The following is a 24,494-nucleotide window of genomic DNA, read 5'->3' on the forward strand; positions in this document are numbered from 1 at the left end:
CGTTTTTTTTTCCACAGATGAAAAAAAAAATGGCGTATGTCGATTTGGTGCAAAGATTTTTTTATACATCACTGATGACGTTTTTGTAAGTGCGTATCTGCACTGTCAATCAATGTGACAGAAACGTCGATTTGAAACCAAAAGAGCGTATTGGCAATAATTCCAAAAAGTGTAAATAAGGATGTTAAGTCGTTTTGTAAACATTATTCAAAACACTTAAATAATCGATTATCACAAATTTTATCAAACTAGTGGGCATATTGCAGATTTTTAAATCATATACAATAAAAACCCGGTTTGTTTACATTTTGCGACTTACGTCCATTTGAAAAAGTACTCGAGAATTTTTATTATAAATTTTCGTAAATGTTAGGAAACTAATCCGGATGAAACCAGGATGGATTACGTTCAGGAGGCTGTGTTCCTAGGAGTGGATGTCCTTATACTAGGCCTTTGCTTAAAAGAGTACTATCAGTTTAAGAAAATCGGTGCAGCGCTTAAGGTAAGAGATTCATGGATTATGTCATCAACTTCGTCGGCTTTGGTGGGATTGGATTGACTGGCCATTCAATGTTTCTTTTAACTTGTAGGAGGCACCGCAGCTAGCTATCGATGAATCACTTTCGGAAAGGCTGAAAAAGGGCGACAATAAGATAAAATATGGAGTTATTAGGGGGACGGTCACCCCCATTGGTACTCCGCTTAAGAGCGTGATGTCCCCCTCAGTGACCGGCGTTTTGCAGATCATGAAGTTGAAGTATGGTTGGCATATTGATTTTTGGTTGAGATTTTGGTCAAATTTATGTTTCTTTCAGTGAACATAGGGTGGCTCGCGGATTCGCTGGCTTTTGGGCGGAACAGAGAAAACTCATTCACATCTCGTGCAACGAAGTTCCGTTTAGATTAACTAATGGCAAACTAGGTGTTGAAATTGTGGATGGCCTTTCGGCTGAAATTTTAGATATGGACACGGTGTACGATAATTACGAACCGTCGAGTTTATCGCTATTCGATCACCTTTTTGGTTTCTTCTCTGGAGTTCGGCAGAAGGGGATGCAAACGACCGAGGAAGTTCTTCGGGATGGAAGTTTCATTACGGCGGTTGGGGAAATTGAATTGGATGGGAATACAATACGACTGCAACCGTCTTCGGTGGCACCGATGTTCCTAACGACTGCCACGAGAAATACTCTTCTTAAAAAATTTGAGGAAGCAAAGTCTTCCATGCTATTCAAAGTGATCATTTGCGGTACGATATCAGCAGTGTTGGTAGGACTCATCACGAGAAAGATCTACAAACGTAAAAAAGAGGAATGGGAAGAACGCCGGTTGAGAGAGAAATTGGATAAGTCACGAGTTCAGCGAAGAGCATTGGCACGGCAGCAGGTATTCAACGATGAACAGCGCTGTGTAGTTTGCGTGGATAATCCCAAAGAGGTCATCTGCTTGCCGTGCGGCCACGTATGCCTCTGTGAAAATTGTGCCGAGAAAATCAAACTGAATTGCCCCGTGTGTAGGGCGAAGATCGAATCCAAAGCAGCTGCATTTATCTCATAATAAAAAAGGAACTCTCGGCAAGGTAGGTTTTGCTGCACAAAACATAAGTACGAATTTTATTCTCAATGTGATGTATATAAAAGGTTTTCTGTTACGCTTAAACAAAAAATGCTATCAAGTGGCCCACTGCTTTGTGAGAAATCCCTATAAATGCGGACGCTAATCTCAGTTGGTCATAATTTTTTCATAGGACTGTTGGTCGTCCACCATTTTCAGAAATACACGATACTTTCGCTCGTGATAATCTCGATTGCCATCACTCATGTCCGGTTTGACGACTTCGGCTGTGCCGCCCATCTCAATCGCTGCAGTCTGCAATAAAACAATAATTAGTATATTCCGTGTAGCAATAATTGGGCAACCAACTTTTAAATCTGCGTACACGCTAGCAGCACAAGCTCCCATCATGGCCGAACCCAGCAGTACGGCTTCCGTTTCGTGCGGCAGTAGAACGGGAATGGAGCAAATGTCGGCATGCGTTTGAACGAATAGGCCATTTTTACTAAGCCCACCGCAGAGCAATATGGAGCGGATCGGTTCACGACCGGATCGGGCCAGGACATCCAGAATGTGACGGGTACCGTACTGTGGAATCAGATCCATATTTGTAAGGGGTTAAGTTCGTCTGCGTACTTCGAAAATCGTTTTGTATTAAGCTCGTCAATTTTTTTTAATAGAAAGATTTCTAAATCTCGAACACGATTTATCATAAACTATAACAATTTGTGAGATATCCATGTTTACTATTTGTACTATTTAATATGGAATCATGGAACGAGTACAACAAGCTGGCATGATAAGTTACTTACTGCTAGTGCTTGCATCAAAGCAAGATATATGAGCGCCAAGTTCTGCACATCCTTCGTCATTGTAAGTCCAGAAATCTGAGCAATCAAGAAATTACCGGAAAAAAAATAGTCAAGTTCATGAAAACATTACGCACACAGTACTGACCATTCCCTTCAAGGTGGGATCCGCCAACGGTGATCGATTGCCGTGAAAATCTGGCCAAACGTGCAGTGAAGTCGTTAGTTTATGCACCGACGTCAATCCGCGCTGTAGTTTAAGGTCCACCAGAAACTCATTCAAAAAGGCATAGATATTGCCATTGGAACCATGTTGCTCCAGTAGTTGACCATAGGAGGGATGTGTCTGAAGAACGAAATCCATCAGGATTCCCGTAGCACTTTGTCCGGCCTCGTTGAGGTACAGATTTGGAATGATGGCATTTTTGTACGGACCCCAGATGCCCGGTGCCATGATTGGTGCCTCGGTAAGGCTCATATGGCACGTTGAAGTACCGCAAATGATCGCCATTTTCGATGTGAGAGATTCGGAAATTTTACTATTCGGATTGCGAGCACCTAGCAACGCCAGAGCTCCTGCGTGCGCATCAATCATCGACGTAGCCACTGCGATTTTTGGAAGCAGTCCCATAGCGGTGGCCGCTTCCGGAGACAGACCACCGGCAATTGGATGGCCTGGACTGTTGAGTTTTTGCCCTATTAGACGAAAGTTGTCTTCTGCAAGATCGGAAAGGCCAATCTCATTTAGAAAATCATCTGACCAGGAAGCCTTTACTGCATCGTAGTTCCACTTACATACGGCGGAACAGATTGACCTCGATATGTTCCCGGTTGCCTTGTAGGTCAGGAAATCTGGCAAATCGTAGAATGCTCCTGCTTTAATCCACGTCTGTTGAAACATGTTCTTTTTGAGCCACAACAGCTTCGGACATTCCATTTCCAACGAAACGGTCCCGCCAACATAGTTCAGTAGTTCATGCTTCGTAGAATTGATGAAATTCGTCTCAGATTGAGCGCGATGATCCATCCAGAGTATGATATTCTGTTCTTCGCTCCCCGAAGTGCTAACCGTCAATGGATTCCCATTCTTGTCCAGCACAACCAACGAACAGGTGGCGTCGAAACCAATGCCTTTGATGTGCTCCTTTGGGCAGATTGATGCAACATTCTGCAATTTAGAGTGAAAGTATAGCAACGAAACAAACACAATCTAGGTAAAGGTCATCGGGATTATTCAGTTAACGTCATCAGCACTTACGCGAACGCACACACAAACGGCGTTCCAGATGTTATCCGAAGATTGTTCATAGTGATTCGGCAGTGGATTCCAGGTTTGCGTCGATTTTACACACGTCTTTAGCACTTTTCCACTACTACTAACCAGGGCAGCTCGGACACTTCCCGTACCGACGTCGACACCGATCAGGTTAAGTTCAGACATATTCCCGTACACTAACGTCCTAATGGGGCACTTTCTGAAAGTAGACTACGGCTATAAAGATTCAACTACATGCAGGGTAGTGTGTAGATTGCGGTGTTTATTGTTTGGCAAAAAGAGTGTATAGATAATGATTATTGCTACAGGGTGGCTAGACTATTAACTAGTGCAAAAAATGAAAAAATACAAATTTTATAATAATGTCTGATGCCTAGCATGGCATGTGTAAGCTTCCACGTGCATCCATAGAATTCAGGCGTATGTGCACTCAAGAATACCCGCCAGCCTCAAAATTTAAAATTCTTAAGTGCGCTCAATGGAATAATATCCTATGTGTCATTTTGCGATAGCTTGAGTTTTTACCCCGATGTTTTACAGTTTTGCCGTTGTTTCGAAATTTTAATTCAAAAATGCTCTTATAATTGCTTCTATAAATCGAAAAATGAGCGTTCAAAATTCGGAGATCTCGAATGTCGCATTTAGAAATTGCCTTTTAATTCAATTACACCAAAATGAAGATATGCCATTCTTCCACTGAGTATTGATGCTTTCGGGATGCGTTTGGTTTGGTATTAATAGCTGGTGCTACCCGACAAGACTTTTTTTTAGTACAATCACTGTGCAATCCCTCCTCAAGTGAGGCGTGAATGAATTTCAGGTTAAGTGTGTTTGTTTATGTTTTCGCGGAGGAATTCGTATTCGGATCGCGAGTTATTTACTACTTCGATATTAATTTTCGTTGTAATATAATTAAGGCTTAGTTGCAATGGTTCGTGTGAAAAACAGGTAAATCGCTACGCAATAACATAGCATTAAGTTATTATTATCAATGAAAGGTAAATTTCATTTACTCACGCAAATAAATCAGGTGGATCCTCATCAGATAGATCGAAGTTTCAGAGTGCCCGAGTGAGAAGATGTACTATATTTAGTATATATTCAAACAACGCGAAACTAATTGGGTTAATAAGGACAATTCGGGAGACTGCTTACATCAGAATTTCTCAAGTAATCTGTTGAAGTGATTCATGAAGCGACTTCAGAACAGACTAAATGTTTTCATTAGTTCCAACTGGTGGAAACTAACGATTTTAAATTAATCATATTTTGTTGTTTTTGATATCATCTACATACAGAGGGCCAGTCACTTTCGAATGTATGGGAATGGTAGGAAACCGTTTGGAAATGCATGAAAATTTTCAGTTTTTATTCATTATCGTCTTTATGGGCAGTTTTAGATGCACAAAAATTGCACGAGTACATTAATATGGTGATAAGGTAAACACTCGTTTATTTGTTTCCTTCTGTGAAAGCATGTTTAGTCACAAATCGTGGATTTTCTGATATTCTCCATACTGCAAAAAAGATTTTCCTACCACTGAAGGGGCGACATCTCTCGGATCTTCAGTATAGCTACTACTCACATCATATAATTAATTGGCTCACACTGGACTAGCCTATCGGTCCCAAGTGATTCTATAACATTCCCAGAAAACGATTCCCCAGAAAATATTTAACGAATCAATTATGTTCTCTTTTATATATTAAAAGAAGGGAATATTCCCTTCTTTATCATATATTTAACGAATAATTAATGATGTTCTCTTTTATACAAAGAATTAATTATTTCCTTGTGTTATATTTTCAAAGAAAGAAAATATTCCCTTCTTTATCATATATTTAACGAATAAATTATGTTCTCTTTTATATATTAAAAGAAGGGAATATACCCTTCTTTATCGTTTATTTTTTTTTCCTTTGGTTTGTTTTTTCCGTCGATCTTGTTTTCCGTGCTGAGCACCAATGCTACCGACGTGCCAGAAAGGCAGCTCCCACACCTGGACCCTACCTATCGACCCATCAACTCAATACGAAACTAACGATTTTAAATTGGCTCGCTACTTGACTAGCCTATTGGTCCCAAGCAAACGATTAACGTACCCCATTCTAGTCGAAATTCTAGTACTACACAATGTTTGTTTTGATTCGCTATGAAAGTTTGACAGATAAAATGAGGGGTTAGTGGATTTTCGAGGGGTGAATCGATTAGCTTGGGACCTAAGAGAGTACCAGAGCTGAGTCAAAAAGTTGAGCTCGTTATTTCGGGACCTTCTAGTCTTAGAGTTACCTCTATGATAGAACCGTCCCAAGTACATACCCCATTATAGTCTAAATGCTAGTATGTACTACACTATGCTTGTTTTGATTCGCTATGAAAGGTTGACAGATAAAATGAGGGATTCGTGGATTTTCCTATGTTTCGAGGGGTGCATCGATAATTATGATTAAGGGAGCATTCATTAGAAACATTACACCGAGCATCACATTTTAGACTGGTAACTATTTAGAATTCAAAATTCATCAGTGCTCCTCCGTCTCTGGCTCGCTAATCTTATATACACACTTAGGAATTTTTACAGAAATCTGTAAAATTTTACCGAAATCTCAACAGCTGAACATTCGGTAAACAATTTCACAGATTTCCTGTACTTTTTCATAAATATTTGTGATTTTTTCACTGATATCTGTTAAAAACTGTAAAACTGTTTACCGAACGATCAGCTGTTGAGATTTCGGTAAAATTTTACAGAAATCTGTGAAATAATCTTAGTGTGTACGCCTGTAGGTATGTGCATAGAACTTGATTCACATTTATTCAAATTAATTGGTTAGTTTGTTAAGTTTTTGGACAGTAGTCGAATTGATATATTTATTCCGTTCCCCTTTATGCTCACCAAATTTCTTCAAATTTTGCATAGCTGTTAAGGGCCTTAATACAAATCGAAAGAGTCAAAAAGTGAATATTTGTGACCCACCATTATACCATAGAAGTAATTCTAAGACCCGAAGGTCCCGAAGAAACGTGTTCAAATTTTTGGCTCAGCTCTGGTAATATCTTCGGTCCTAAGATAATCGATGCACCTCTTGAAACATAGCAAAATCCTCAAACCCCTCATTTTATCTCTCAAACTTTCATAGCAAATAAAAACAAACATAGCGTAGTACTAGAATTTCTACTAGAATGGGGTACGCTTATACATGTACTTGGGACCAATAGGCTAGTCAAGTAGTGAGCATATTTTAAAACAATTGTGAGAGCCTACAGTTTTCTTGAACTAGAAAGGAGTTTTCGGATGAAAACAACGATACATCCGCATTGAGTATCACTTAAGGGTCACGCACATTAGATCCGGATCGGACGCATTGCGGCAAAGTGACAGCTAAATCTATTGTCTAACTGTCAAATTTACGTCAACGCAACGCAAACGGATCTAATGTGGGTGGGCCTTTACGAACTAATTTTATTCTACAATTCATTTCCTAATCTGACCGTTTTTAGAACACTAATTTGAACCCCACTAATCTGCACGCCGTGCAAACTGAAAATTGCTCAAACGTCATTTACCACATGGAATGGAGAAACGCGAAATAGAACGAAGCGAAACGGAACGCAGAATCAAAACAAAACGACAAATAAGGCTACCAGAAACTCGCTTTTATAATGGTCGTAGGGTTACTAGAAGTTCAAATAAAAATGAACCCCGTTAATATGAATGATACATTCAAATTAGCGGGGTTCAAACTAAAAAGTGTTCAGATTAAAACCGGTCAGATTACCGGGGGTTCCACGTACTCCAGAATAAAAATTGAAACCCAGCTCAGCTGGAGATTTTCGCAGCATGGAACATCGCTTCTTCGGTGTTAAATTTTATGAACATGGATTTTTCCTCAGCTATTCTGTATATAGCTTCCATATGAACAGGATCTACGTCCAGTGGCTTAACGAAATTAACATTTTCACCCAGCACCATTTTCAAAGCTAAGTTTGATGGTGTTTTTCACTTCAATGTCGCCACTCAATTTTTGCTTCAACAATGCAAGGCCCTAGCGGCGCCGGTGGTGTAGTGGTAAGCATGATTGCCTCTCACCCCAGCAGGCCTTGGTTCAATCCCAGTCGGCGCCGCCGGGATGTTCTGAGGCATAACATCTCTGATCACGCCTTCCTTCGGAAGGGAAGTAAAGCCGTTGGTCCCCGGTTCATGAGTTGATGGGTCCTTAGGTAGAGTCCAGGTGTGGGAGTTGCCTCCCTGGCGTCGGTAGCATTGGTGCTCAGCACGGAAAACAAGATCGACGGAAAACAAATCAAGGAAAAAAAAATGCAATGCCCTGATCGAGTAAACCAACTGTCGGTTGCACTATCGACACAGAAAGATCAACTGCTACTTTCCACAGCTGAAAATGAACTTCATGATGGACGATACTAGTTAGTTTGAATAATGTACATTCTATTTCTATTCCAAATAGGGGAAATGACGGCTTCGGCATGACAGACTATTTTCGGCAACCCAAATTGAAACACTATTTTAACTGGATTTTCTTACGAAAACACTTCGCTGAATGCATGCAAACAATTCTTCATGCTTTCAGCTTCAATTTGACTATATTTTTACCACTGAGAAAAAGCAATCTAGCAGGGTTTTCTTGAAATGAAACGCACGCACTACAATTTGTAGCTGATTTCGAGTTGCCGATAATAGAACAGCAGATTTACATGCAGTTCAAATGGAACGGTTGCCGAAGAAAAACTGGTTGCCGACAATACTCGCTCTCACTAGAGAAGATTGGAGCTTTGTAAAAGCGTTTCAAAACAGTTTTTGACAATTCTTTCGACTGAAATTGTTAGAGCAGCTGGCAGCAAAAGATTGTAAACAAACCAATACTGCACATGTGTGCGTTCCATAGATAAAAAGACTATAGAAAGAAGGTCGCTGCTTAGGTTGCCGAGAATACGTAAATTCCCCTACTTTAGGGAAAACGACAAAAAGTGTACTTTTCAATTGTTGCGATTGTAGCGAGTCACTTTTTAGTGACTTGGTCACTTTTTTCAAGCCAGTCACTAAAAAGTCTCTTTTTTTAAGATCAAGTCACTAAAGTCACTTTTTCTTGTAATCAGTCACTATTTTCAACTTTTTTAGCGTGAATTTATTTCAAGAATGATCATTCTTCTTGCACTGCACTGTGTAGGATCTGATAGTCCAATCGATGCCTACATTTTGTTCTAATTTTCGAACAATTCGAAGAAGTTTTGTGACGTTTAATTGTCTTTTTCTAACTACAGGGTGTCTACTTATTTTTATAAATAAAATTATCTGAGTTTTCCAGGTTTTCCCAGAAATTTAACGGATAAATTCCAGGCTTATAATAAGAAAGCATTTTTTTTTAAATGCGTTAAAAATATGCCTTTTTTGGTAGATCAAAAACAACAGCGATTAACCCAAACGTTTTAAAGACATATAATCAGTTTTAAAGAAACAGCTTTACAATGAAATCCATTGAATTTTGAAGTTTAAAACTTACATAATTTCTCACTTTAATAAAGTTAAAAAAACTTATTCAATATCTTGAAGTTTCAATATCTTGAAGTTTCGTATTCCATGTACAAGTTCAAGATATTGAACATTTTCAAAGTGCCAGAATTAAGTGCCCATGTCCCCGTCCTACAAACTGCGGGAACATAAGGTAAGTTAAAACCTTGAAAATGTGGGGAACTTACTGGAAGCTTTAAAAACCTCAAACCGGATCTTTTAGCATCCGAAAATTTTCAGCAACTTTGAAGAATTACAGAGAACTTAATTGAGGTCTTCGCAGTAAGTTCAGAAGTTCACGGAAGCTTAAACATTTTTACAACAGTTCAACAAGCTTCATGAGAACAGAAAAAAAAAACTTTAGAGAAGTTTTGAGAATTTCAGAAAACCTCAGAGCAGTTCCGTTAACATCAGAGCAGTTCCGTTAACATTAGAGCAGTCACATAAATTTTAAAGAAGTTTCGAAAACATCAGCGTATTGTTAAACCTTTAGAGGAGATCCTTGGTCGTTAGAAAAATTCAGGAAAATTTAGGAAGCCCTATAAAGTTCAGGGAAGTTTAAGAATTTGATGAGCAGTATTGTAAGCACCAGGTTAGTTTCTCAAACTACAAAAGAACTTCAAGGAAAAAATTGGGAATTTTCAAGTAGTTCTGAAGACCTCAGAATAGTCCATTCCATATTCAACGGAGATTTTAATTGAAACTATCCTTCGAATTTAATTTTCTTTTAGATTCCTCGGAATTACCTAGAAATTCTCCACAATACGAAACCCTTTGGAAAGATTCTTCGAATATTCATTGAATTCATTTCAGATTTCCTTTTGAATCTCATTCCTTCCCTTGGAATTCTACTCACATTGAAAGTCTCCTATGAATTCATTGGCATTTTTCCTCACAAATTCCTTAGATTTCTACTCATAATTTGTTTGCAAATTCTCCTTAATTTATTTTCCAAATTCCTTTGAAGATGTTTTTTTGTTGTTCTTAGATTTAATTGTAATCCTCGTTTTAGCATTTTCAAAAAATTCCATGTACTTATGCTCCAGATTTGTTTTCTCCAACAAACTTTATGAAATTATCTTCAGAACCCCCTTGTAATTTTCATTTGAAGTTTACAGGAGTTGTGCTCCTCAGAAATTCTTAAGAGTTTTCATAAAAAAATTACTTTTAATTCAATTTAGAGTTTCTTTAAATGCTTCTCAAAACTATCAGGCTTCAAAGGAAATCGAAAATTCATCAGAACTACCTTGAAAGCAGATAGCATTTGATGTTTTCTGAAAGATTTTTTCCCAGAATTCCCTTGGAATGATGTCCTTGGAAATTATAACAAAATTCCACGAGCCTCTAAAACTGTGCATGAAATTTGACTCCAGATTCTTGAACATTTCTTGAAGTATTATTTATAGCTTTTAAGACAAGAACTAGTTCAAATTTAAAATTTGTAGAAAATATGCATGTTCCAAAACCAAAAAAAAAAAGTAACATTGCAAGCCTCTGATTTTTTTTAAATTTATTTGTTACTGAAGATTAATCCACGGTCTATAAAGTTCAAAGTGTTAATAAAAATATCGAAAAAATTTAAATGCTTGTATTTTAAAACTAATTATTTTTTTTAAATATCCTTAGCAAGAAAATTATTCAATTCTCTGAGACTTAGGATACCCGGTTTTCCAGGTTTTTGAAGTAATAGTAGACACCCTGACTAATACCGTGGGTTTGACCATAAACTTTCTAAATAAAAATTAAAATTCTCTTAGGTCACTTTTTAGTCACTATTTTTATAATTATAAGTCACTATTTGGTCACTTATTTCTTCAACAAGGTCACTAAAATCACTATTTTTGACAGCAGCGATTGCTACCAGCCTTGTTACATGAATAATCAAAAATATTTAGATCGCAGTTGGTATCATAAATAATGTATGTATTGCTTCATTTTCGAAAAGCGTGAATGCTTCCATTATGGCTGTGTGTCCTGTTGCGTGTTTGGTTCCGACACTTGAGAATACCATTTACCATGACGGGGGATGGTGGAAGTGCTCACCCAAAACAAAATATACTTTAAATTGGAAACTAATCTCGGAATGAAGCTTTTATCACAGGAAAGTGTTTCTTAACACGGACGAAGACAAGATTAATTTTGCCGGTCAATGTAGAAAGGTAGCATAATAAGGAGATAGAGAGCCATTTTACTTTTAGGCTAAGAATAGGATACTACTGTTACAGGTGTTTTGTTTATGCTGCTGCTTTATTTTTCGCGAATTTTACTGAGTGTTTAGTGAAAATTTAGTAAGAGAATTGAAAAACTCCGTCAACTGAAACTTAATCAATAATTTCGTGTGTAAGTGCTCGGTTGTTACAACAAATAGAAACGAACGGATTATTAGACAACCACGAGTGGACAAACCGGTGGGAGATAGAAGAGTGTTGTGCTTGTAGATGGAAGCGAAGAAATTTCATCCCGTTAAATTTATGGATTTTGCGTTGCTCCGGATTTTTTTCTAACATATGTGGATTGTATCAGACGGCCAAGACGTATTTCAAGACTATACATTCCGTGCAAGCTTTACCACAAACCGGATTACCCTGTGAAGCGAACCGTCTACAATTGCGACTTCCCCTCTAACACATCATGCCAGCTTGTTAGGTTCACTTGGCCAGATTTGGTGAGTTCGTTCCATTTTGTCCTTTACAATATTTTCATACTTAATTTCCGAGTACTAGTACTAGTGATACTACAAACATTTCCAACTCATTAAATACGCGTCAATCAAGCAATACCGCTTGGTTGAAAGTCCCAGTACATTATTAATGATTCCTACATTGAAATGTATTGGAGCGGGGCTTATCATATACGAAAAAAGCTTCGGAATGCTTGCGTTCTTGAAATGGGCTTTAGGAGTTGTGATAGAGCTGTCACTCCCGGATTTAAGCTTCTTGAAATTATTTATATAAAAGATGGTTCCAGGAGGATTTTATCCATAATGCCACTGCCAGTCAGTGGACAAATTCATGAAAGAAGGATACATATGTGGTAATATAGTAACAGGTTTCCTAATGACTACTGACTACTGATATTAGGCAGAATATAATGTTTCAACAAACACGTGTCGGTCGAATTAGGATTTATCCCAGGCTACTATTGTAGAAAAACGTAATTGATAGATATTGGGCGGACCGCGTCGGAATGTTTAGAAAAATAGGGCGCACGCTTGATCCGGTTTAAGATACATTGTTGACTGCTTTCGGGAACATGATTTCATTTTAATAACTTGTTTACTTGTTTAACCAGGGCTTAAGCAATCGTCACGTTGGTCATAGCTTGTTATGATAGCCTGAACAATGCGTAAAGAGCAAACCGCGAAACATTGAACGTCGCGTGAAAGTGGAACTTAATGAAGGCCTGAGTGCTTTTTCGTAACTTTTAGTTTTCGGATTAGAAAAATCATCGGTTGCAGGACAGTGTTACCGAATTTATATTAGATAATTCAAAGCTATGTTGATCATTATAACATTAAATTTTGAATAACAAATGATAAGACAATCTTATTCAAATGTCGTAATAATACCTCTGACCAAGGAAAAATGATTTATATATATTTTCATAAAAGTTGACGATACAAATACTAATGAGGAAAGGAATTCCGCATTTCCTTTTCCCAAGTCCTTTTCCTCTCCTTCCCTTCCCTTCTTCTCTTTTCAGAAAGCGAGTAATGGCGCTATAACCATATGCCATATAGGGCTAGGACAAGAGTTAGTGCTCAGGTCCCAACCGCTAGAAGAAAACGGTAGCGAGCAAGGGCGCTATAACCTAGGCGAATACAGCATTCCCTCCGTATAGGTTACGTCCGCACACCGCTCTCTGTTGTCCTTCGACTGAGGTCGGCTGGATCGATTGAGGGATGGCAGTGGGTTGGCGGTGCCGTCCACGCTTGTACGGAGGGAGGACTGTACGCTCGAACACAAGGGGTAAATACCTGTGTTCCATCCCAGGAGATCGGACAACCAAGGAGTGTACATTAACTTTCTTAGCTCTGTCACTCCCAACGATTTATATAGCCTATTTTCAAATCCTGCATACGGAGCGGTTGGTACGGTATGTCCCCGCTCTTTGATTACCTGTGGATTAAATGTTAACCACTGTCTATACTTATTAAGTAGACATGGTAAACATTCACTTCCACAAAAATTAACTAAACGCTACACAGTAGGCCTGGCCGCTTTATTGTTTGTTTCACATCCTTGATGTGCAGCAGGCATTAATAATGACAAGAAAAATGATAGATGTATCATTTTCCAGGATTCTTTCAAGTACTGGCTGTGTATGTGTAGACTAGACTAAGAATAGGATACTACTGTTACATTTTTAGGAATGCATACGAAATGTAAAATTTACTACTCTTCCACACATTCTCCATATTACAGATATATTCTGGTTCAGTTCATGTGCAACAACCGATCCGATACGGATGCGTTCGCACTTACCTCCACTCATTTGAGCGGTTTTCTACGGGAAAAAATCGAAAAGTACTACGGAGAATACGGCCTTGCCAGCACTCTTCGGCTAAATGTAATATATTTCAACGAGAAGACCCGACTCTGCATCATCCAAACCCGACATGGGCCACATCGGTTTGTGACCAGCATTCTGCCCTTGCTCACTGTGGTAAGTTTGTTCTGTTCCTAAACTATGGGTGGGTTTTTTTTTAAGAAGGATTTTTTTCGCTTTCAGGCAGATACGGAAACTGTTCGCTATCGAACGCTTTACGTGGGAGCCACACTAAAACAGTGTCAGAAGTTCATAGTTCGCTATCAGCAGGAGTATGTCAACAAAATGATTGGGCTCTACAAGGGTGAAGTGCAGAAGGAGCGGTTCATCGAGGAAGTTACCAAAATGAAGCAAATTTAGACACTTGTGTTAGTTGTGGAAGTAGCATTATAATATACCCTATAGTTTTATTGAACGAATTCTACTAGCTTAACAGAATATAAGGTTTTTTTTTTATGTTTGAATGTTTGCTTTATCGTTAGTCTGGGAAATGTGATCTATATGCTAAATTTTATTGGCATTATTAATTAAATTTTGCTACCTTAGTAACAATCATCTTCAAATTCCTTACTGATGTATTTGAGTCGAGCTGAAGCACCACCCGCGCCACATGTGTGATTTAGATAGTCGGCTACGTTCGACGATAGCGAGTACATCAGGTCGTCTCTTCCGCTTGGGGCAACCTGAAATCAAGAAAACAATAGTTAAGTTACATTGCAAACTTCTTCTTTTTTCTTATATATGATTATTAGTTAAACTTGTTGGCATTTCCTACCAACACTGAAATAGGTTACTCACATGCGTGCTTAATCTGCATTCTTCCGCGAGTTGAACCAACTCAAAGTTGCACTCTCTGTAAGGTTGATCAGTGTTCCACTTGTATAGTTCGCTCTCACTCCGGTAACGAAGGATCACGTTGTTACCGCCATCCGTGCCGAGTAGGACAGAATGCTTGGATTTACTGCCAAGTTCCACAATAGCATTAGCGCCGCGTCCCGTCTGCAGATATTCCGATTTGATTCCGTACACCTTCTGACCACATAGGTAGGAGAAAACAACCATGTTGTTGTTGTTTGGTCTATGCACCAGCACCATGTAGAGAACATCAGAGTTCCCACAGCCAGCAGAAATGGCACGGGGCATCATTAGTCGGGACATCTTGGCATTTTGGATGTCCACAACGACGATGACTCCTTCGGGGTCACTGATGTAGCAATAAGGGAATCCATGCTTCGAGTAATCCACGACGAGGTACTGTGGTCTGGAGGTTGGCTTCAGGATGTCACTCAGGTCGACAGTTTTGACGGTTTTGTCGTTTTCCAGGTCAAATGCTACCACTTTCGGTGAGCAGCGTTTGATGGGCTGCTCCAAAGAGTTACATATTCCGGAGTCCAGTGCCCACATTATTTTTTTCTGTTTGAAAAAAAAAAACAAAAAATACATTTCGGTTGTTACAACTATTTAGGAGGACATCGAATTAAAAAAAGTGTGCCTAATCCTACGAGGTCCGCTGCTGGGTCGACAGTGTGTGATTTTGAGCGTTTATGTTATTTGGACGTGATTAACAACCAGTTACGTTAGCTGTATTTCCATCGGCAATTATTTTATTTTACGGTTATTCTCGAAGACCTGAATTAATGTGTAACTTAATTAATCATACATATCCCTGCGCTTTGGTCAGAGAGCGTATAGGGCATCGTTGTGCCAGATTGGTCGAGGCACATTTCGAGTATGAGAAGGTGGTTACAGTTTGCTCAAAAGTGCCTGAGCAAAATGCAAGTACTTTCAATGATTACCCGTAGTTGCAACACCCAAGCAGCAACTTTGACTTTGTAAGAGTTGTTTACACCAGTATTTAAACTTAAAGAAGGTTTTGAAACTTTCATAAGGTGTACAATGCTGTTTGGGTAGTGAAGGTATAATTTTGAACTAAAATAGGATACAGTCAAAACATTGAGAAACATAACGCATAATTTAAAAAAAATGCCTGAATTTGCAACCGATGAACCATTCTGATGGCCTATGGGTACCCAAGTAACCATATAGTCGCAATAAAGCTTTGTATATACTCACTTTGCGATAATATGGTTAGTTGGGGAATCCGATGAAAATAATCACTTCTTGAAACTAATCCCGGTTGTATGTATTTCTTTCTTTCTTTCTTTTGCAATTTGCATATAACACCGACGGAGTGCACATTCCAAGTGCTGGGTGACCTAAAGATGACCAGTGACATGGGACGCGAATGTCCTCCCAGAAAAGCAGGGGAATACAATAAAATTTGTTTTCGTTGAAGGATGTATCACAACAAAGCGAAGTCGCTCCGGATACAATTCAACAATTCAAAAAACAACGTAGCACAAGAAACAAGGAAACGGGAAAGGAGACGTGAACATCAAGGTACGATGGAGACTCACTCATCACATTGGAACAACCAGATAAGTACACTTGCTTTTTATTTTATTCTACACATATATCCCAATCATTTTATAACTAAATACGTGCCAGAATAAAAAGTTTTTTTTTATTCTGGAAGTGAGAATACACTTGTGTATTTTTGCGGGGCTTATTGTATCAGAAAATGACCTCAGAATGTACGTGCAGAAACAGGCATTCTTGAAATTGGTCGTTTGATGTACGATAGAGCTGTCACCTTCCATCTCCAGGGCTAAAAATATTTGCACCTTCGACATACAGAAAATGCAGATAAGTTTCTTCCATAAAAACTCTGCCGGTACAGAGGGCGATGGATTGTACTCACACACACACACACACACATACACACACACACACACACACACACACACACACACACACACACACACACACACACACACACACACACACACACACACACACACACACACAACTTAATTAATCATACATATTGGCAGTAGGAAGCGGAGGTTCAGGCCTGTCCAGAGCTTGATTTGTCTACTCTAACGATTGCACTAACTAACGCAAATGATTCTGTGACACTACCCCGAATGTCACTACCCCGAACGCCGTTACCCCGAACGGTACACTACCCCGAACGCCGTTACCCCGCATAGTACACTACCCCGAATGACCATTACCCCGAATGGCCACTACCCCGAAGTCATTTCCAAAAGCTGTAAATAATAAATTCTTTTGATATACGATAAAGAAGGGAATATTCCCTTCTTTGAATATATAAAAGAGAACATCATTAATTCGTTAAATATATGATAAAGAAGGGAATATTCCCTTCTTTGAAAATATATCAAAAGGAAATAAATAATTCTCGCGTAACATTTGAAAAGGGCCAACCCTCGTTGATCGATTCTCTTCATCGACTTTCTCTTTGGTTTACCACGGAAACGAATTTCTCGCTAAGCTCGCAGCACAGTTCGACAGAAGATGATGTTAGCTTGCGCCTGAAATAACACACTCAATGGAAAATTAATTTGCAGTCGGGTTATTCGCGAAAGAGAAAATCGATGAAGAGAATCGATGAACAATGATAGGCCTTTTTCTCGTGTTACGCGAGAATTCTTTGAATAAACGATAAAGAAGGGAATATTCCCTTCTTTAATATATTAAAGAGAAAATAATTAATTCGTTAAATATATGATAAAGAAGGGAATATTCCCTTCTTTGAAAATATAACAAAAGGAAATAATTAATTCTTTGGATATACGAAAAAGAAGGGAATATTCCCTTCTTTTAATATATAATGAATATATATAATTAATAGTTTTTCGCAAGTGATTCGGGGTAATGCCCATTTGGGATAATAACGTGTGGAATAATGTTATAAATTTGTAATCGGTAGTTTAACGTTCCATGCACCGATTTTTTAATCCATCACGAGAAATTCTTCAACTGAGGCCGAACAATTCTTCGATAAGGTTTAACAGTTTCCGACTGGTTGAATTGGATTGCATAATAGACCCTTTGACTTTTTAAATGATGAACGAAGTGCTCGAAAACTTGAAGGTTGTCATTTTCTAAAGAGCTATAAAATGGTTTGGAATTGATAAATACATAGTTCCATAAAAGTAAACGTAGTGTATCATCAATAGTAAACTAATCAGAGAGTTTTGTCATGAAAAATATATTAAATCATTTGTGTAAAATTTATCGAGAAAATTGGTATTCAGAAGATGTATTATTCAGTGTGCAAGATACTTGCGGACCTGTTTATTTATGGACGCCTGTTCTGTAATAAAAAACTGAAATATCATATCAAATGACCAACAAAAAAAGTGATAAATTACTAATTTCATCATCTTTTCTGGGGAATGGTACATTCTGACGTATGCTTTTCTGGGGAATGTTATAGAATCTAATAATTTATTTTATAAGAATTTAGAGAGTGTCATTGTGAAAAATACAAAATATAGCATTGGAAGGGTTCGCGAATTTTCACGAAGTTCACCTAGGAAAAAGCTCACGAATCATAGTGAACTTTTGCATCACTGATTTACATAAATCAATTTTAAATTGTTATTTTTATCATTCGTATTCAGTCTAAACTACAAAAGAAAATTTTCTTCTTAAAAATTTACCCTACTTTTGATCACATGCTGTTCTTCCGTTTGTCTTAATTTCGGGGTTATGGTCATTCGGGGTAGTAGGGTATTCGAGGTAATGGCCATTCGGGGTAGTGGCATTCGGGGTAACGGCGTTCGGGGTTATGGCGTTCGGGGTAGTGACATTCGGGGTAGTGTCACAGAATCAACGCAAATATCTAGCTACGCCACACACAATATTACAACGCAAACCATGTTGGAAATCGAGATGGAAAATTTATCGACTTTATGACAAAAAAACTAATTTATAACCTCACTATCGACTCGTCTCTCGCTGTTGTCTCGATAGTCATAGTCATTGCGGCCAAAAGTGTAATCCATTTTCAATAGTTTAATAATGATACATTACTATAATCTTTATACAAAACGAATCTTACATCAAATCTGAATAAAATGGTATGAAAAGAATTTAAATCCATCCGTAAATGGCCATGGTATGAGCTTTTAAAACCTAAAATTATTTCGCGACACATTTTCTTTTATTTGCACCCAGTATATTCTACAAAGACGCAATAACACGTCATATATTATTTGCAAGGGAAGCTTCCCCATAACTCATATATAGAACCCTAGAGTCCATCAAACAGCTGTAGAAAACTCTCCGAATCAATCTACCTACCCATTACCAGCAGGTTAATTTGAGCACATTGCAACCAGTGCTGTAAGCGGTCCCCATAGTCGACGCATTTTCTGTGATAATCGGCTGCCTTTGCTTCCGAAAACAAGCTATCAAAGTACAGTATCAAACTAAGATGTCATATGACAGTCTCTGCCATACGACACTGTCGCCGAGGACCGTCACGTATTTAGGCATTTTGGTTTTTCACATAATAAGAGCTGCTAATGTTGTGCTAGTGTGAATTCTGAAAAAAAGCAAGCAACGGTGTCTTAGTAATAACATTTCTGATCAGAAATGGTTTAATTTACACAAAATTGAGGAATTAGAACGAAATCACACATCGTTTAATAATAGTTATTTGATAATTTTTTTTTGCTCGAATGTTGTTCTACCGTTCGTGTTGTTTGCAAGAGACGACGGTAGAGCATGAGTGTTCGAATAAAAGCTGACTGTCGTGTGCACTAAAACGAAGCGAGTGTAGTAAAAAATGTCACCCGTTTCAACCCCTGATTGCAACACTATTCTCGTCTATGCCTAAGTAGCACGCCGCATGTGCATAATTGTCTGACTTACCTTCGCATCAATGTAGACATCGACCACCGACTGAAGTGCATTGCAGTTGCCTTCCTCCTGGTACGACCAGCACGGGTACGGTGCGATGTGCGCATAGCAACTTGAACGCTTCAAATCGATAACTCCCAACGTAACCGGATTACCGCTTCGCAATCGAGTCAACACCACGATACACCGATCGCGGTCACTATCGATCTGGAAGCGCATCGGAATGATACTGCACGGTTTGTATCGATCGGTGGTGATGAAAATGTTTTTCGTCGATTCGCACGGGAAATCGATTGAGTTTCCATTGATGCGATAGATTTTGTCCGGGTTATCACAGTGTTTGATTTCGGCAAGGCAAAACGCAGCCAGCAGGCTTCCAAACAGTATGCGAAACAACATGGTACAACAAACCACTTCACTGGAGAGCGAATCTTTGATCCAATTGATCACTGCGTGCGAGTGCTACTTTCTTGGATCTAAATAATTCCGACACAAAGAACAAAGATACACCACCCAACGAAGAACGACTGGCCTGAAGCGTAGTCTTAACGAAGGTTTTATAAGCTTCATTGTTTGTAAAACATCGGTAGGTGTTTAACAAATATGTTTTAACTTTGGTGTCAATGTTTTTTTTATAACCAGTACGTGAAAGTAGTAATGAAATAATTGACCATTGAGAAGCGAGCTAGTAAGTTGCGGTACCTATATATTTAATGCAGTCTGAAGAACACACTGTGCTGCAATGGTTTATGCTTAGAATGTAGGGTGTGGCACTAATTGTAGCTACTTTACTTCGGTCTGACATGCCCCTTTTAAAATGGTCTTTGAATACCCCACATAATTTGTTTTACATCGATCGTACACTCAAAATAATTGTCACGTCAAAGCTACGTAAAAACATATGTGGATTTTTTCCATCGCACTTTTCACGTAACACTTACGCGATTTTCATGTAGCGAAGAACGTATCCATTCCCACCCTTTCCAGTGGAGTTTCACGTAAATATTCCGTTATTCTTTAGTATTATCTACGAAATCTTTCAGTAAATTTTCAATGTAATTGTGATACAATTTATGTTAAAATCTAATCAAAAGTAATAACATTTTTGATGAATTTGGTTTTCTTTATAAGAATTGCAGTGATTTAAAGTAAAGTAAATGTTGTTGTAATTGTATTGATTTTTACATAGCAATTAATTCAAGCATTAAATGATATATGAATTTTACGCAATTATTGAACTGAACAGAATCAGGATTAAAAAAGCCGTTAATTTGTCCAATGTTTATTATTATAATGACAATGAATACTAATTGACTATTTCACAGTGGGTTAGAATTATCTGTATTAAAACTATTTTTGACACGGAAGAAGTAATGTACCGTCCAAAATCTGCAACAAATGACCGGAGATCTCTAAACCACTTAACAGCTCTTGCAGTGCGTTTTGTACCGTGACCATGTTGATTATTTACGTGAAAATAGAACTGTCAGTATCGGCAGGATGATGTTCCCAACGTACGTGATTTTCACGTAAATGTTATCGGTTAATAAGGTGGATGTGAAATGTGTTTAAGATAAAAATCAGATGCTAACAACTAAATTCTACTTGTGTCAGGTAGCCTTACAACAAACAATACTTTTTTAGATCTACGTGATTTTTCACGTAACTTTGACGTGACAATTATTTTGAGTGTAATTTAACTGTCTTCCCGTAGAAGAAATCTCGGCTCTACCCCGTTTGGCATAACGTTGTTTCGTATAATAACCATTTGGCATAACTGCCGGTTGACATAATGGCCATTTGGCATAAAGGTATGAAATAACAGCTCATGTTTAAAAGAGCAAACATTTGGAGCATACAAGTTGGATATATGGTAAACGTACCAGTTATGACACTAGTGCTCTCATAATTAGCCATGGTGCTCTACCTCATTTGGCATAACGCAAACATAAACAAAACTAATGTTGCCAATGTGGCACTGGATTCTTCCTGTAACCAGCCATTGCTTGGTTTAGAGTTCTCATGAAATTTTATGTATTGCATGATATGTGTTGACTCTAGTTTCAAACTGGCTGCTCCCTCGGTGGTGGATCCGGATGTGAGCAATGTAGTCTGGGACACTCAATATGTCCCATTTCAATAAGGATCTTGTTTCTGAATTCTGATGTAATCTGATGTGGCGGATGATGGGTTTTTGCCCTAGTCAGGAACTGGCGACATCCTCGGGGGAACCGGGAACATAGCCGGTCAATGTGGTCCAAGGTACTCGTTTTGGCTATAATTTATATTGTTTTTGGTTGCATGATGCATTTTGGTCCAAGCAAGAAACTGGCTACTTCTTCGTTAGTACTCGGAAAGCACTCACTTCACTGAGCGAGATTGTCACGAGATTATCACGTAAAGTTACGTGATTCCTTCGATGGAATTCATGGTGATTCTCAATAATTTAAATTTCGGTTTGAATAAAATGTATTATTGATTTCATATGAAAAAACATCCTACAGTATTCCTTGATACCATTGCATCTTTATTGTGGAAAATATAAACACAGAGGAAAAAGTGAATACGTGCAGAACAGGACTCGAGACGGATATGGAAAACATGTGATACAAGGGAGTTTATCTCGCATTCCAATCCATAGTACCAACAATCAATACGAATCTAATGATTTTAAATTGGCTCACTACTTGACTAGCCTATTGGTCCCAAGCAAATCGACTAATACCATAGAGGTAACTCTAAGACTACTGGGTCCCGAAGAAAATCATTATTATTTTTGGCTCACTCAGTACCAGAACAACGGTCCCAAGCAGTCCCAAGCTATTTCACTCACCCCTGTATGTTCTGCATGAATCCACACACCCCTGATGTTATCTGTCAAACTTTCATAGCGAATCAAAACAAACATAGTGTAGTAATAGAATTTCAACTAGAATAGGGTACGTTAATCGTTTGCTTGGGACCAATAGGCTACTAAAGTGGTGAGCCAATTTAAAATCGTTAGTTTCGTATTGATTGTTGATAATATGCTGAGCGTGGTTCTATCACAAATCGATAGAACTGAGGAATAATGAGGTAAATTCTTCACAGTATTTTAAAGGAGCCAACTCTAAGCAGGTAATAATAGCAATTAATAATCAAACAATCATAAAAAGGTAAGAATGAATTTATTTATTTTAAATACAGTAATGACCCGATTTTGTCAGCCCCTCCGCGCTTCAGATTTTTTTCTTTCAATAATTTCACATAATCATAAATCTAAATTTTTCTCATTCGTCATTCGTTAAGAGAGATATTTAAAGTATACTTTGGTGCAATAGGTTCAAGAAGATTACTGAAAAAGGGCATGGGTTTTGTAGAACATTGGAAAACATTTTAAAAAAAGGGGGTTGACAAAATCGGGACATTACTGTATTCCATTTACATTTACATTTACATGATTTATCACATATTTCCGGAGAGCTTCGAGGTTGGAGCGTAGTTGCTTTTGTAGATAGGCACGTCATTTGTCGGTTTCTCGTGGATTGGGCCTCAGTCTGGAAAAACTAATAACACAAACAGGTAGAAGAATAGTTCCTCTATGATTTGTTATAGTTTGTTTGCAGGATTGTTCTTTTGTTCGCGGGTGGCCGACGATTGACGTGTTTGTTTGCAGGGGCGATTGCGCCCAGATCTCGGGGTTCTTCGGATTTATGGTCGTAATCTAATACACACAGTTGATCACAATACGAGCCTAAAAGCTGCAGTGACCTAGTGAGCACCATAGCTCGAGTCGTCTGAAAGTATTGTGTATCGCATGGAGAGCCCAACCGAGATTCTAGCCTATTAAGACTGCAGTTGGTCAACTCTCGAAAAAAAAAAAAAAAATCTAAAAAAATGAATTTTTGATTCGACCTACCATTCAAATTTCGGACACTTAAACTCGAATTTCGGACACTTTTAAAAGTTGATTATCTCGGTCGAATATGATCCACATGTCTTGTAAATTTAAATTTTTTTTGACTAGTGCCCTCCACGATCATCTAACATTATTAATTTGTTTCTAACTGGATGTAATATTTAATTAAAAATGAAAGTGTCCGAAATTTGAATCGGAACGGTACTCCGATTTGCATGAAACATTGTATAAGTCCCATGTAACCAAGGCTGATACACGACTAACAAAAGGCATGCAAAGCGTTATGTTAGCCGCATTGCCTAAAGGTGAATTAGCGGGCTTTTTGGTTACTTGAGTTGTTTGTCATGGGCAATAATTCATATTTGTTCTGAAACATGACATTTTTCAAAAATTCATAACTTTTGAACCACTAAGCCGTTTTCAAAGATAAACATATCAAATGAAAGGTAATTAACCCAAACTTGATAACTTAAAAAAAATATAACTCAAAAAAGAAAAAAAAGAAATAAATAAGTATAGATAATGTGACCATGTTACAGTCGCTTTAAATTAATTGAGTGCATGGTAGTCTAGTCGCATAGGAGTGTTGAGCGAAAACCCAAAAAAAATTTACCTTAAAAAAACATAACTCAAAAAACACAAACACATCGCTGATTTTTATATATTTTGTGTAAAAAAGCCTAATTTTTCCAGGAAATGATAAAAAAAAACATATTGCGCCCTCTGTATATAAACCATGAAAACTAAAAAATACTATTTTTCTCAATACAAATCCAATTTTTTTTATATCATTATATTTTTAAATTCTATTTGTAATTACCTTTCATTTGATATTTTGATCTTTGAAATCACTGGGAAAAGTGGTTCAAGGTTATGAATTAAAAAAAAAACGATTTTTTGGAGCACCCTAACATGGAAATGGATCCTTATTTTGCGATAAGGAACAAAACTACACATTTTAACAACTTTCTGAGAACCACTATATCGTTTTCCTATGAATGGCTGTATATAATATATACAGCCATTCATAGCAAAACGATATAGTGGTTCTCAGAATGTCGTAAAAATTGTAGTTTTGTTCCTTAAGGCCTGTATAGAGATCGAAGAGGGGGAGGTAGCTCATCGATTTTTCCGGTTCGCCTCCT

General features: G+C 38.0%; 4 protein-coding genes across 4 annotated transcripts; 2 read left to right on the forward strand and 2 right to left on the reverse strand.

Moving 5' to 3' along the window:
- Positions 1 to 349: 349 nt before the first annotated feature.
- On the forward strand, positions 350 to 1,679 carry Mul1 (Mitochondrial E3 ubiquitin protein ligase 1). Its single transcript, XM_065234419.1, has 3 exons — positions 350 to 502; positions 591 to 757; positions 816 to 1,679. The coding sequence occupies exons 1-3, from the start codon at positions 398 to 400 to the stop codon at positions 1,555 to 1,557; spliced, it is 1,014 nt and encodes a 337-aa protein (XP_065090491.1). The 5' UTR covers positions 350 to 397; the 3' UTR covers positions 1,558 to 1,679.
- On the reverse strand, positions 1,629 to 3,901 carry LOC135711550 (FGGY carbohydrate kinase domain-containing protein). The gene is made up of 5 exons (XM_065234418.1): positions 3,622 to 3,901; positions 2,512 to 3,531; positions 2,367 to 2,441; positions 1,924 to 2,142; positions 1,629 to 1,869 (listed from the first exon to the last, which is right to left on the reverse strand). Exons 1-5 carry the CDS (start codon positions 3,802 to 3,804, stop codon positions 1,723 to 1,725), a joined length of 1,644 nt encoding a protein of 547 aa, XP_065090490.1. The 5' UTR covers positions 3,805 to 3,901; the 3' UTR covers positions 1,629 to 1,722.
- Positions 3,902 to 4,491: 590 nt separating this feature from the next.
- Pop5 (POP5 ribonuclease P/MRP subunit) lies at positions 4,492 to 14,169 on the forward strand. Its single transcript, XM_065234420.1, has 3 exons — positions 4,492 to 4,587; positions 13,592 to 13,832; positions 13,899 to 14,169. Exons 1-3 carry the CDS (start codon positions 4,568 to 4,570, stop codon positions 14,073 to 14,075), a joined length of 438 nt encoding a protein of 145 aa, XP_065090492.1. The 5' UTR covers positions 4,492 to 4,567; the 3' UTR covers positions 14,076 to 14,169.
- An 88-nt stretch (positions 14,170 to 14,257) lies between these two features.
- On the reverse strand, positions 14,258 to 19,895 carry yellow-g. Its single transcript, XM_065234702.1, has 3 exons — positions 19,464 to 19,895; positions 14,514 to 15,128; positions 14,258 to 14,398 (listed from the first exon to the last, which is right to left on the reverse strand). The coding sequence occupies exons 1-3, from the start codon at positions 19,848 to 19,850 to the stop codon at positions 14,258 to 14,260; spliced, it is 1,143 nt and encodes a 380-aa protein (XP_065090774.1). The 5' UTR covers positions 19,851 to 19,895.
- Between the last annotated feature and the right edge of the window lie 4,599 nt (positions 19,896 to 24,494).

Source organism: Ochlerotatus camptorhynchus, unplaced genomic scaffold, assembly GCF_037179485.1.
Source record: "Ochlerotatus camptorhynchus isolate MF236.1 unplaced genomic scaffold, CSIRO-AGI_Acam_v1.1 ptg000434l, whole genome shotgun sequence".
Lineage (NCBI taxonomy): Eukaryota > Metazoa > Arthropoda > Insecta > Diptera > Culicidae > Ochlerotatus > Ochlerotatus camptorhynchus.